Genomic DNA, 14,340 nt, shown 5'->3' with positions numbered 1-14,340 from the left:
AAAGTTACTAGTGTTTAAACCCGTGCGAGGCACGGGTTAAAAATTCGTATATTAGAAAAAAATATTTATTAAGTATAATTTTAAATTTTTATATTGTTTTTTTAATACTAAAGTATTTGATTATGACCGTAAGGAAATTAAAAGTAATAAACAACAACAAAAAAAAAATAATAGGTTATGATAAAGAGAAGTGAAAACAATGGTTAAAATAAAGATCATGAATAGCATCTAATAATGATTGCATGAAAATAAATACTGGTAATCAAAAATATCTATTATGGTATTATCAATAAGCAAGGAACTCTAACAGTTAGCATGGGTAATCTAAAAATTATCCACAATTTACATGAATCCCATTATGACGTAGTTAAAACCGTGTAAGTTGGAATCGCAAAGATATGAATATCAAAATGAAAAATTAGTTTTATTGATATTACTCAAAATGAGTTTGATATTTCAACTACATAATGCTTCACATGATAATAATAAATACATAATCACTAATTTGAAATAAGTGCCTCGTTAAAATGTGTATTCTTCAACTGACTTCTCGCTATTTAACACTTTCAATTTTCAATTCTTTACTGCATCATCTTCCAATCTGAGCAAACATAACATTAGTTAGATGAATTCACAGATAACCAAAGAATTATGTTTAATTTGAATGTCCATACCATTTAGTAAAGCATTAACACCAATCACACAATTTTATAACTAACAGGTCAGTTTGCATAATTTACTCAACTCAGTCACATAACAGTAACAAGGTCATGGCAGTAGCAATGTAAATAATGACAGTAGCAATGTAAGTTATAACAAATATGCATCGCAATGTAACATTAATAATAAACCCAAACCGTTCATATACTGGTAAAGTGCCATGAAACTTAATGTTTACACGATAAAACTAAAACAAAATTAACCACAACATTTATGTAAACATGTCATCGCAGAAAAGTAAACATAAATCAATTGGGCTAAACACATGCCCCAATATCAAAACCATAGTTGACATTATTCTTGACATCAATCTTAAATAGCATAAACTTGACAGACAAATTGAATTTAGTAACAATTTATTTGTTAGCACAAACTTTCTTGACGCGGAACAATTTATCAAAACCATAGTTGACATCATTCTTGACATCAATCTTAAATAGCATAGTTTGTTCAACAAAGTCAAAAATAACTTTGGGCATAATAGTTGGCTCCAGTTCCTGATAAATAAATGTTTAAAATAAGAATACATTTACTAATGAATGGTGTAGTAATAATGTTTAAATGACAGTAAAAGCGAACAAACATTAGTATATTTGAAAAATACTAACAGTGTCCATCTCTTCAATCAAATAACAATCATGATCAAAAAACACAAAAGTAGCAGAATCAGCTTCATCAATAAGTCTCAGTCTGATGCGGTACCTATAAAATTAAAAAGTGATGAAATTAGATAATGAATATAGGAAATTCACAGGAACAATTTAAAAAACTAATTGAGTATAAAAACACTTTAGCTGGAATTTGCAACAACTCCCTTATAATAATTATAATCATAGAATATAACGAAGAAATAAGGAATCAAAATTATAAGGAATCAAGATAAATAAATCCAAACAACAAAGACAACCTTTTCATCCATAAAAACCAGTTCCATTGCATAGAAAACTTTGTTTGAAATTCATATCCGGTACAAACCATTAACGAACAACTCGAACAACAATGTCCATGATTCCTTAGCAGGAGTGATGTCGTTAACATAATTGTGTTTTCCAACAGCCATGGAAAATATCTGAAAGAGAATCAATAATTGATAAGTGGAGAAAAATAGATGAGGAACCGAATGTCAGTGTGATTTGGCAAAAGTAATTTAACCTATTTATACATCCAAAATCACCAGGATTAAAAATCAGAAATGAACATAAACATTTGAAGGAAAAGAAAAGGACATTGATATTATTAAATGTACTCACATCACATGGATAATTAGATGAAATAACAAACATTGATGATCAGATTCATGAGAATTCGGAAGCTGCTTCGAGAAGAACAATCTGCATCGATTGTTGAAGGTAGCCGCTCTGAGGTTAATGAAAAGCATTAAATGCGAGAGTCACAGCATTAGGTCGATTCAACTTCTGAAAATATGAACAGTTTCAATTTTTTTATATTTGTTTTTGCAACGTATCCACCACTTTATTAGTAATGAGGAATCATTTCTTTTTATATTTGTTTTTGTAACGTATTCACTACTTTATTAGTAATAAGGAATCATTATTAATACTTAAATATACATCACATCAAATTTTATATCAATTTTAAATTTATTACATTAAATTTATAAAATTGTATTGCACATTTGTATAATGAATTTGATATTTGATATCAATTTTAATTTACCACTAATCACATAAATTTAAATAATTGACATTAATCTCAATTTAAATAGTTGTTTTAAAATTATTTAATTGAATTTGAATTGAATACCATTAATTTTAAACAATCAGAAAAATTTGAACACATTTTATTCACATTTGCATGGGGGGATTTGTTTAGGAAATTTTCAATAGTTTTAAATGTCTTTCAAACTTTCTGAATATTTATTTCATCCTATTGAATTTCTTAATTGATATTTTTTGGCAACTTAAAAAAATATTAACAAATTTTATTATTTTTAAATTAATATCATAATTTAGAATTAAAAATATTTTTGTGTAGTTAAATAAAGTAAATTTTTAAATAATAAAGATATTTTCATAAGCAAAAAGTAGTTTATTATTGATAATTTTTTTCTATGGGCTACTAATAACAAAGAAAGATTATAATGTTAATGTTACTATAACTTGATTTCTAAATTATAAATAGTTCTAAATTTTTCTTTTAATTTAAGAAATTTTAATCCTATATACCCAATAAAATTACTAAAAAAATATTATACCTAGAAATTTATTATATTACAAATTATTATACACAAAAAATTTACACCCAAAAACTTTATTAGTAATTAATCGTATTTATTACAAATTACAAAAAAATATTATATTAAATTAATTGATTAATATTATTGATTATTGTTAACTTTTTTAAAAATAATCAATAAAATTGAAAATGTATATTCCCAATAAAATACTTGTACTATAATTAATATTTGCCAAGGAATTAAAAAATTAAATAGGTGTATTACATATATCGATAATTCATACATTTAATAAAAAAAATCATAAATTGATAATGAATAACTGAAAATAAAAAATTAATTATAAAGAATAGCATTCTATTTATAGTAATGTAACTAATAATAGAAACTTTATTAATAGTAAACATGTTAGATTTGCGACAAATGGCGAACTTGCCATATTACTCCTTTAGCTTTATTATTATCTATGATTTTGAGTGAGTCATCCACTTAATAATTTGAAAAGTCAACACTATTTACTTTTGAGGTATGCCAAGTGGCATTATGATTCTTTCGGGAAGGAATCTATTTTTGGGATCCTTCGATTAAAAAATTAATATACATAGTACTTTTTATAAATTTGTCAGTTAAAGTTGATTAAATAATATAAAATGTTACTTCCTCTGTTCCACAATGAGTGGCTCACCCCACCGTTTCACACCGTTCAAGAAAAGTGTATAAAAGTAAGAAAGAGAATAGAGTTTTTACTATAATACTCATATCATGTATTGTGAATGATGAAATTTTTATTAATTAGAGGGTAGAATTGGAAAAAGTGTATTGAAAATTGAAATAATTCATTTATTTTGGGATATTATTTTATTTCAAATGGATCACTCATTGTGAGACGGAGGAAGTATTATAAGTTAAAATTGTAGGACCAACACACAAGTTCTTTTAAATTGCACTATTGGCTATAAAATTAAATAAATTACTTCAAAATAATATGCACAGAGAACTACAAAATAATCAAAATATGGGTTGTTTAATTAGATATGCTCTTATAATTGCATTTCAAATTTTTTTTTAATTTTTTCAAATTGTTATAGGTGTCAGGTAGCAACAATATACTTGGGTCTATGCTGGAGCTTGATTGTTATTGAATTATATTTTCCAAACACATCTAACAATAGGAATTAGTTCTTAGTAGCCTCTTTGTATCTTCTTCTACATGCAGTCTACAATGCATTCCTTCTGACTTGGATAAGGAAGTTGGAGAAACATTTCCGTTGAAATATTAGGCCAATGCAAAATAGATGTCAAATTGAATCAGGACATAATATTTAACTGCTTTGTTTTATTATATCCATATTTATCTTCTTTTTTTTTATCACAACAAACTCAATAAATTTCATTCAATAAAACATGTTCAATACAAAGAGGAATCGAATTCAACACACTACATCCATATTTATCTTAGTTTCCAACAAATGATACAATTTATAAAGAGCCAAGTTGAAGTAAGATTGCATCAAATTTAAGCACATGAGTAACCCAACTTCAGTAAATCCAATTATCAGTTTACAAGTATGATGGAACTATGTTTAAACAAATGGTTATAGAGGTGGAACTATGTTTAAACAAATGGTTATAGAGGTAATTTAAAGAAACATTTAGCGAGCTTGTTCTTTACAAAATTCAAATTTAAAAACAATTGAAACCGATATTTTGATAAATTACAAAAAATAATAATATCAGAAGGAAAATACATTGCATAGTGATCAATAGGGTTTTAAAAAACAGTCTGCGAACGCAAAAACAACCGCGACACAACATTTTTGGCGGATGTCAATACCGATAATGATACTGTTATCATTGTTTTCTATATTGAAGAGCAAATTGTAGTTAATTCACAACGCGATGACCGCAATCAGTATCGTGACATCTGTACCGATTGAATTCGTGAAAATCTTTACACGACCGCAACGTGACCTTGTTGATGAAGTGCGCCCTTGAATTGGTGGATTATTGATGGAAAGTATATTGTCCAGACCATCAAATTAAAGCACATATACCTCAGAAAATAACAACTTACATGTAGGAGAAATCCTTGAACAAGAGAATAAATCGCTTAAAAAACGGGGGCTCTCCATTGGTTTTGGGAGAAGATTACGGCAAATGGCCATCTTCTCTAAATATCTGGCATTCTCCAAAATATATGCTGCAAATCGAAAATCAGCTTCGATAGCTTCATAGTCTGTGATAATACAAGTTGTTAGATGAGAGGAAATACATTGAGGAACATGATATGGGTATTTCCAATCCTCTTTGGTTGGTGAACTATGTGCCTGTCAATATCACAAGACAAAATAGGATAGGTAAAGAAAACAAGAATTAGCAAAAAAACAATAACTATCCATGGATGTAAAAACCAAACCTTAAAAATGGTAAGAAATTGAAGTTTTGGACAATTATGGAGCATTTTGACAACCTCATCCCATTCATGCAGTTGGGTATGAGGACTCCAAGATAGACAAAGTTTGGTTAAGTTTTCAAACACAGGAAAGTCTTTGTAATATGAATCGGTTTCTTTATTAACAAGATTACGCCCAAACTGCACAACACAAAAATTAGATGCAATATAAACGTGTACGGACCTATTATAAAAGCAAACAAACAGCAGAAACTATACCCTTGATATAGTTAGAATCTCGACATTATAAACAGCTTTAAACGGAACCTGGAACAAACGGATACCGCAAAGAATCAACTTGGACAAAGGTTTAATATACCCTCTAGTTGTATCATGGTTACTTGCTTCAACATATAGGGTAATCAATCTCTCCAATACGGGACACCCTGAAAGAAGTTTCATGAAATCGTCTATATGATGAAAACAAACATCATACATATAGAGGATTTTGAGCGAAGGAAGATCAACAGAAGAATGAAACAAAGTGTCGGGACGTACTTTGATTAATGCCATGGAGACAAGTGTTTTGAAGCAGAAAATGGTAGGGGATAAAGGGATGTATAACAAGTATAGATAGAGATAAATGACGCGACGTAGTTTAGCTGCTTCGAGACATTTGTCGAAAGTGGAACCGTCGGTTTTGGCATCCCAGGTTTGGGAACGACAATTGAGAATAAAAGATTTGAGGGGAAGGTGCTGAGCTGTGAAGCACGGGTACTCCGTTTTAGGTAAAGTACCGGTACCGGATACGTACCGGGTACCGGGGTACGCGTACCGTACGCGTACCGTACGCACCGAAGCCGTACCAATTTTTTTATTTTTTATTTTGCTTTGGTACACCAACCGGTACACATTTGGTACACGTACCCAAAAAAATTTATTTTTTTCACGTTTTAAATTATTTTGGATAACATAATTGTAAACATTAGGTTAGTTATTTATTCTATTTATAAATAAAAAACTAAAAGAAAATTAAAAAATAGGCTCATTGAAAAGAAATTTGAGCACATATGGATTCATTCACTCATTGAAAAGGAATAGGCTCAATTTAAAAAGAGCTAAGCATTTAGTTTTTGTTCATACAAATCTTAGTCTTCTTTCAAGAAAGAGTAAGATTTATAATGAAGGAGTAAGAAAAAATGTGGGATATTGATGGAGATGAATTGGATCTATTTGATTGGAGTTGGTATTCTTAAAATTGCTACTCTTTCTTTCAATGAACCTGAACTAGAAGTTGCATTCATTGGAGAAGAAAATATTGATATTCAACGATGATTTTATAATTCATTAATACTTTTAAGTGTGATTTATTTAAAAGCAAACTATTTTTTAATTTTATTATTTTACCGTTATTTAAATAATATATTGTTTGGTTATTTTTATAATTGTATTTGTAAAGCATTATACTAACGTACCCCTACCTTAGTTTTTCTAAAAATGTCGTACCCCGTACCAGCACCCGTACCGGGTACTGGGTACGTACCGGTACCTATGCAACGCAGGTGCTGAGAGTGTGGAGAGAACATAAACGCTTCCACCAATCTAAGCAAGTGAAACCTGTTTTGTGCGTTGTTGACGACTCCGTCATCGGCAATGTGTAAAACTGAGAGTGAGTGGCATATGGGGATCCACTTCTTGGAAAGAAGGATGGTTTTGAAAGCATGTTTGGTTGGGAGAAAAGAGAGAATGTGAGATAGTATCTCTTCTGGTAAGTCATTGATGGAGGATTCTGATTGCGGCATTTTCATCCTCTTAGTATTTTCGTTTGCAGAATGTGGCAGTTGAGGGAAAAGATTTTCCATTGACTATCTTCTCAGATGAAGAAATCACATAATACAAACCCTAGGCTGCTCTAACGTCTTATTTATACAGGGTGAATTTGATGTTTTTCCTGCTAGCTAAGTTTGGTAACTTTATACTATTTAATAAATGCATGAGTAATTAAAATATACTATTATTTATTATTATAGGAAGATTTGATCCACGAAGATAGGGGAAAATGTATTAATCTAAAATTTACCAATTTCATTTTCATGTACCAAAAATAAAATAAAATTTACCAATCTTATATGGTTCAGTATAAAAACGATTAATATTCATTTATTTTATTATTATAAAAACAATTTTTTTTTATTAATAAGAGAATGATTATCCAAGTATCAAGATTATGAACACCTTTTTGGATATTATTAATTACTGATAGATTGATCAATTAATATATAAAATATAGTTTTTTTTTTAATTTACATCTATTTTTTATTAACATTCATTTTCTTATTGTTATAAAAATATATGATTATTTTTTATTAATACGAGAATAATTATCCAAAAATGTGTATCGTGATAATTAATTGTGCACATCATTTAGGATATTACTAATTATTGGTAGATTAATATATAAAATCTAGTTTTTAAATTTTAAATATAAAAAATTGATTGATAAAAAAAATATACTACATGATGCAATATTCTAAGATAAATCTTATAATTTGAGTCATTAAAGAAGTGTTAAAACGTACCATTCGGCAATAATTAATTAGTTAATTTTAGTATTTTTAATATGTTCTAATAAAATTTAAAACATTTCTAATACGTAAATTTGAATTTATTATAAAAACTATAAATAAATAAAAAATTATTAAAAATAATTTAAATTTATGGCTTTTAATACCCGACTTTTAAAAAAGAGATTTTTTTACCCTACCTCATGGATCTCTCACGTATTGTAAATTGGCAAAATTGTCTTCGTGCTTATGTAGATGCATTTCCGGAAGCACATTTTTTCAAAAAAAATTTGGTTTTTTCGAAAGCCTTATTTCCAATTGATTGGGAAAATTCCAAATTAATTGAGTTCATGAAATCTTTTGTATCTACATCTATGGAAGGGTTTAAAAATTGGAGTTTAAGAGTAAAATGTAATTGATTTAAAATAGGGTTAATGAACTTTTTGGTCCCTGTAAATATTGCAGATTTTGTTTTTAGTCCCTCCAAAATTTTCCTTTAAGAAATCGTCCCTTCAAAAATTTTCGTCTAAACTATTGGTCCCTAACGTTAAATTTGCTAGAAATTAGCTACGACTTTAGCCACCGATTAGCTACGAAATTTGACGTTATGGACCAATAGTTCGGAAGAAAAATTTTGAAGGGACGATTTCTCAAAGAAAAATTTTGGAGGGACTAAAAACAAAATCTGCAATATTTAAAGGGACAAAAAAGTTCATTAACCCTTTAAAATATAACAAAAAATTCCGTAGGAACATCTACATAACACTCTATTTTCAAACTCTTCCGTAGATGTAGATACGGAATCTTCCGTATCTACATCTACGGAAGGGTTTGAAAATTGGAGTTTAAGAGTAAAATATAATTGATTTAAAATATAACAAAATATTTCGTAGGTATATCTACGGAAGGATATGAAAATTGGAGTTTAAGAGTAAAATGTAAATGATTTATGTTCTGGACTATCCCAATTATCCCAATTGACCAAAATCGCTCTTATGTATAAACGGCCCAATAAGTATCGGCTCAATCCATTAAGCCAGCAGGAGGACATTTCTCCGTCAACACCAGACACAGCTAACCTTAAAACCTCCCACAACTGAGGACTATCTGAGCACGTTTGGCTTCCATCCTCGGCAACGGCTAGTTCCTTACGTTCGGCTAGTCAAGACCTAGTCAACGATTTTCTATATTTTGGACCCTATAATTACGCCCAGGCCCACTAATATAGCGTGACCCAGTCTACGTCCAGGAGAACACTATAAATAGCCCTCTACCACTACAGGGCAAGGTAATCCAAACTTTGCCCAAACTCTCATATTTTTTGTTGTACCTTTATTCTCCTTCTTACTTTGGCACCAGAGTGTCTTACAGGTACAACCCCTTTTCTTCTCAATCATCACCGAAGATCAAGGTACCTGTTGTCGGCCACCTGTTCGGCACCAACCGAATATTGCTAGGGAGATCACTCTCCCGGAAGGCATTGCGAGCAGGATATTACTGGCCTACTATGCATCAAGACGCCAAAGAACACGTAAAAAAGTGCGATAAATGTCAACGGTTCGGGGACATGCACCTGGCCCCTCCGAATGAACTCAAATCTTTATCATCACCATGGTCGTTCGCTTGGTGGGGCATGGACCTCCTCGGCCCCTTCGTCACCGGCATTAATCAAAACAAGTACTTGATCGTGGTTGTCGATTACTTCACCAAGTGGATCGAAGCATAAGCGCTAGCCAAAATAACCGTGCAAAACGTACTCCATTTTTACAAAAGAAACATACTTGATCGGTTTGGTGTACCTTTAGCTATTCTCACCGACAACGGAACCCAGTTTACGGATAAAAACATTCAGGAATTCGTCACAAAGTTGGGGACGATACAACATTTTGCCTCCGTCGAACTCCCTCAGACTAACGGTCAGGCAGAAGCTGCGAATAAAATAATATTAAGGGGCCTCAAAAGGAGACTCGACGAAATCAAAAAGAGGTGGATCGAAGAGCTACGCAACATCCTCTGGGCCTACCGAACCACACCTCATTCAACCACCAGAGAAACTCCTTTTCAACTAACCTACGGGACTGAAGCCGTGATACCTATTGAAGTATATGATCCAACTAGGCGAACAAAGGAACCTTTGGACGAAGAAATGAATGGCGAAGCCGTCAGAGAGGAGCTCGACCTGGTCGAAGAAGTACTCTCCGCAAGGAAATTCATCAAACGAGAGTTTGAGGTAGGCAGTTTAGTACTCAAGAGAAATCATAAAGATTCTCAAGAAGGCAAACTAGTTGCAAACTGGGAAGGCCCCTATCGCGCCCGAGCAAAGACGGGAAATGGGGCATATTACTTAGAAAATTTACAGGAAGAAGAACTTGCTCGACCATGGAACACTGAAAAGCTAAAATAATATTACAGCTAGAGCCAAACATATCCTAACGGGGAGCACTCACAGTTATAAGTGCAGCCTGGGTACAAACCTAGCACCTCTTGTTGAAACAAAAAGATAAGAGTCTGCTCTTTTAATCGAGCAGGCACTTGATCCTTCGGGGGACACGTAAACCGAGCATCCCCCGTCGTAACTGTACCACGACGGTAAAACGCCCTTATTGCGAAGGGATCGTTCACGCCGTGAACCTCGGACCCCAAATCAACGGAGTCTGAGACTCACCCTGGCCAGGCACATAACCCCGGCAATCAACCATGTTCCCCACACTTAACGATCATATAACTAACCGAGCAATATCCCTGTCCTAGTCAACTATGAGCAAACACATAGACAAAATAAGCATAAATCATGCACCGAATTATAAAAGTTTGAATAACTGAAATAAAAAGGGGGCCAAAGACCCTATGATTGTACCCGTCGCCAAGACATTACGGCCGAAACGGTAGATTGTACGTACATTACCAAAAGGGGGGCATACCCCCCATCAAAACAAACATCAAAATATAATTGGCACGCGGGCCAAACAATTTAACAAAAATCAACAAAAACACAATCAAACTGTTTCATCCATCTGCACGGATGGGTTCTCCTAGCCAGTAGACTCCTCTGCTCCGCTCCCATCCCTAAAATCCGGAGACACGATCCGACCATCCTCAATCCTGTGGAGAGGCTCAGTACCTTCAATCACCAACTCCACCCTTGGATTTTTTATCTTCAGTTGAGCAATGGTCGAATCATAGGTGTCCTGGCTAATGGCAAGGCGGTCATCCCCCAGGACACGAATATAGTTGATCAGGTCCGCCCGGGTCTGAAGAGCCTTCTCCTTGTTAATCTCATCCTCAGCAGGAGCAAGAGATCAACTGAGAGCAGCTTCCTTGACCGCTGAGGACTGCAACACACCATACAGGGTCCGGACGAGCAGGGCATACTGCAAGCTCATGTCCCTCAGAACAGTTTCCTTCTCACCCAGAGTCTGGGCATTGGTCCCCAGTTCAGCATTCATCTTGGCCAGTTCCTCGTTCTTGGCGGACAGCATTTTCTTGTGGTCCTCCTCTCGAGTGGTCACCTTGTCCTTATAATCCTTTGTGATCTTCTTCAGCATGTCAGTGGAATGGAGGGCATCATCGGAATACATGACCGCCAGCTCGAGTACCCGCATCACAGCAACAGCGTCCTGGGTCAGTATTCTCCTATCGAGCGCCGCATGAGAAAGCAGAAAGGCAGCCGATACTGATCTGGAGAATTGTTCTGAGTGAGATCTACACTGTCCATGAACTTAGCACGAGAGTGTTTTCTCTGGATGAGGGCATCTGGATTGGTTTGCTGGCCAGAGGGAGAAGGCTGAACAATGGTAGGCACGGTAGTAGGCACAGTATGAGGTTGTTGATCCACGGCTGGATGAGGAGACCGCGCCCTGCGGGAAAGGAAGAGGAGGTACCAGATCCAGACCCCATAGCCGATTGAACATTGGCCAGACGGCTGGTGGCGCCCCTCTTGGCCGCTTTGGCCTAGACTTGGACATGCTTCCATACGTGATCTTGCCTGCTCGCCATTGATCCTACAAAACAAAATGAACAAGAGATTGGTCAATAATTACAATATAGAACGAGCTAACACTTACACAAAAGCTACAAAAATAAAATGGATACTCAGGAGAGCCATGGCCTCCTCGACTGATTCACACTCGACCAACTCCTTAACACCAATATAACGAGACTTCAATTCTGGCTCCCCGTTAGTACCTAACACCGGTCTTCCACTTCGATTCACCTTTGGGACTGGGGAAAAGCCCTGTACAAAGCCAGACAGCTTCTTAAAAGCGGCCCGATCATCTTCATCCAGCTCCCCAATTCTGGTGATGAATATTAATTATGTAATATTCAATGAGAATACTATATAATTAATATTCTCATTGAATATCTTGAACAGATATGTCGGTTTCTCTAAGGAACGATTTTAAGTAATGTTTGTACTTAAAATGATCCGGTGACCACTAAAATCAGAAGATTCGCTTCCTCATCATCCTCGGGTCACCGATGTCGTTCAAGACCGGACGATCGCGAGTATCTTACATCGGCACACGCTGATGAACCGAGTCCTGAGCTGCCGTCGATTGAGACTAGAGGAGAAAGTAGCGTGTTTTGAAATGCTTGAGGGAGTTGGAGAAAGGCTTGAAGACCTTCTTCTCCCGCTTCAAAGAAACCCATCCATACCACCCATGGCCCATTTTGAGCTGCACGTGAAAACAAAAGAAAAGCAGCGAAACCGTGGCCCCGATCTCCAAGTATTGACACGTCAACTCAAAAGCCCGGAGAAAGGATATTGAATTCGGATGGAGTTGGCTGGGTGCAAGCTCCAAGTGGTTGAAAACTGAAATTTGGAAGTCCGTGAACGGCACTCGAAATCCCATTTCCCTGAAGACTATCTCGTAAATAGGAATCAGGTCCGGCGGATAAGTGCTACACACCCATTCATCTATGCCCGGGACAGAGACTACCTAGTCATTTTCTGCCAATTCTTCACTTACGACCCCCCCGACATCAGTATGGACGTCTGAACTATCTATGCTAAGTGGCATTCTGAATTGAGCACCTCGGTCGTCACCCAGTCCTCCACAGTAACTTCACGTTCAACTAGAGGAGTGGCCGAAGACGACGCAGAGGTAGAGGTAAGCATCCGGTCATCCGCTGGCTCGGCCATTATCACCTGAAAAGCAGAGGAAACAAGTGAGTTCGACGATAAAGTCAAATCCACCCTTCCACCGCTAATCAAGTGAAAGGGCGTAAACTGGTCCGAGGATACGTCTCCTCGTCCCATACCCTTACTCGAAGAGTAGGAAATCAACCTCCCCAAAAAAGGAACCAACGGTCACGACTCGATGAGACCGGGCCTAGCACCCCTAACGTGAAAGGCCAACGGAGCCTCCGCCAATTCCAAAATCCGATCGAAGCTTTACCGAAAAACTCATATGATTTTCCAGAAAGAAAAATCCTTCAACTAAAATTCCAGAAGGCATCACTCTCAGAACTCCACTCACTTTGAAAATAAAGAGAGACCCTCGTCGGAGACGATGGTGAATACAATATCACCACCGTGAACCACCAGCACTTCACCGAAAAATAACTACAAATAACTATGAGCTACCCTAACCGCGTGCATTTCTAAATCAAAGCTAAGAAATACCGTAAAATAGAGAAGATAAGAATCCAAACTTACTTGGAATGATTGGAGGAGAGCTTGAAAAGTGAGAGTATGAAGCGCTAGCGGCGGAGACGACGACAGAGGAAGCAACGGATAGTCGGGAATACAAGAGTGCATAGAGAGAGAATGTAAAGGTTTAAATGAGGGAGGGTTCAGAGTATTTATAAACATTTGAAACCCTCACGTGCCCTGCACGCTCAACTCGAGAAGGAAAATAATCATCATCCCTAAACCCTAAAGGCTAGGCTAGTCATCATGACGCATTAAATGCAGCACAAAGCTTGAGGCGGACACACACACGTTACCCTTTTCACTTTCCAACAGATGTTCATCTCCCCGCTTGCCGGCCATTCCACCTCATCACAACGATCCTATTCGGCCACGGCCACGTCCCCCTAAGAGGGCCCTCTATGTTCGCTCCTACCGACCTTAAGTAATCACTTCCACGTCCGGAAGCAACGACTTGGGGGACTCTTGTTTTGGACTATCCCAATTATCCTAATTGGCCCAAATCGCTCTATGTATAAGCGGACCAATAAGCATTGGTCCAATCCATAAAGCCAGCAGGAGGACATTTCCCCGTCAACCGGGCACCGCTAACCTTAAAACCTTCCACAACTGAGGACTATCTGAGCACGCTTGGATTCCGTCCTCGGCAACGGTTAGTTCTGTATGTTCGGCTAGTCAAGACCTAGTCAACGGTTTCCTATATTTTGGACCCTAGAATTACGGCCAGACCCACAAATATAGCGTGACCCAATCTACATCCAAGAGAACACCATAAATATCCTTCTACCTCTAGAGGGCAAGGTAATCCAAACTTTGT

The 14,340-nt window shown here is 35.6% G+C and overlaps 2 protein-coding genes across 2 annotated transcripts; both read right to left on the bottom strand.

Moving 5' to 3' along the window:
• Window positions 1–470: 470 nt before the first annotated feature.
• Window positions 471–2,175, bottom strand: LOC131643267 (uncharacterized). The gene is made up of 4 exons (XM_058913456.1): window positions 1,971–2,175; window positions 1,628–1,789; window positions 1,329–1,422; window positions 471–601 (listed from the first exon to the last, which is right to left on the bottom strand). Exons 1-4 carry the CDS (start codon window positions 2,096–2,098, stop codon window positions 590–592), a joined length of 396 nt encoding a protein of 131 aa, XP_058769439.1. The 5' UTR covers window positions 2,099–2,175; the 3' UTR covers window positions 471–589.
• Window positions 2,176–4,953: 2,778 nt separating this feature from the next.
• Window positions 4,954–5,879, bottom strand: LOC131643246 (FBD-associated F-box protein At3g52670-like). The gene is made up of 3 exons (XM_058913398.1): window positions 5,586–5,879; window positions 5,331–5,507; window positions 4,954–5,241 (listed from the first exon to the last, which is right to left on the bottom strand). The coding sequence occupies exons 1-3, from the start codon at window positions 5,877–5,879 to the stop codon at window positions 4,954–4,956; spliced, it is 759 nt and encodes a 252-aa protein (XP_058769381.1).
• Between the last annotated feature and the right edge of the window lie 8,461 nt (window positions 5,880–14,340).

This window comes from Vicia villosa, unplaced genomic scaffold (assembly GCF_029867415.1).
Source record: "Vicia villosa cultivar HV-30 ecotype Madison, WI unplaced genomic scaffold, Vvil1.0 scaffold8, whole genome shotgun sequence".
Classification (NCBI taxonomy): Eukaryota; Viridiplantae; Streptophyta; class Magnoliopsida; order Fabales; family Fabaceae; genus Vicia; species Vicia villosa.
Note: the sequence above shows the minus strand (reverse complement) of the source record. Positions and strands in the feature narration are given on the sequence as shown.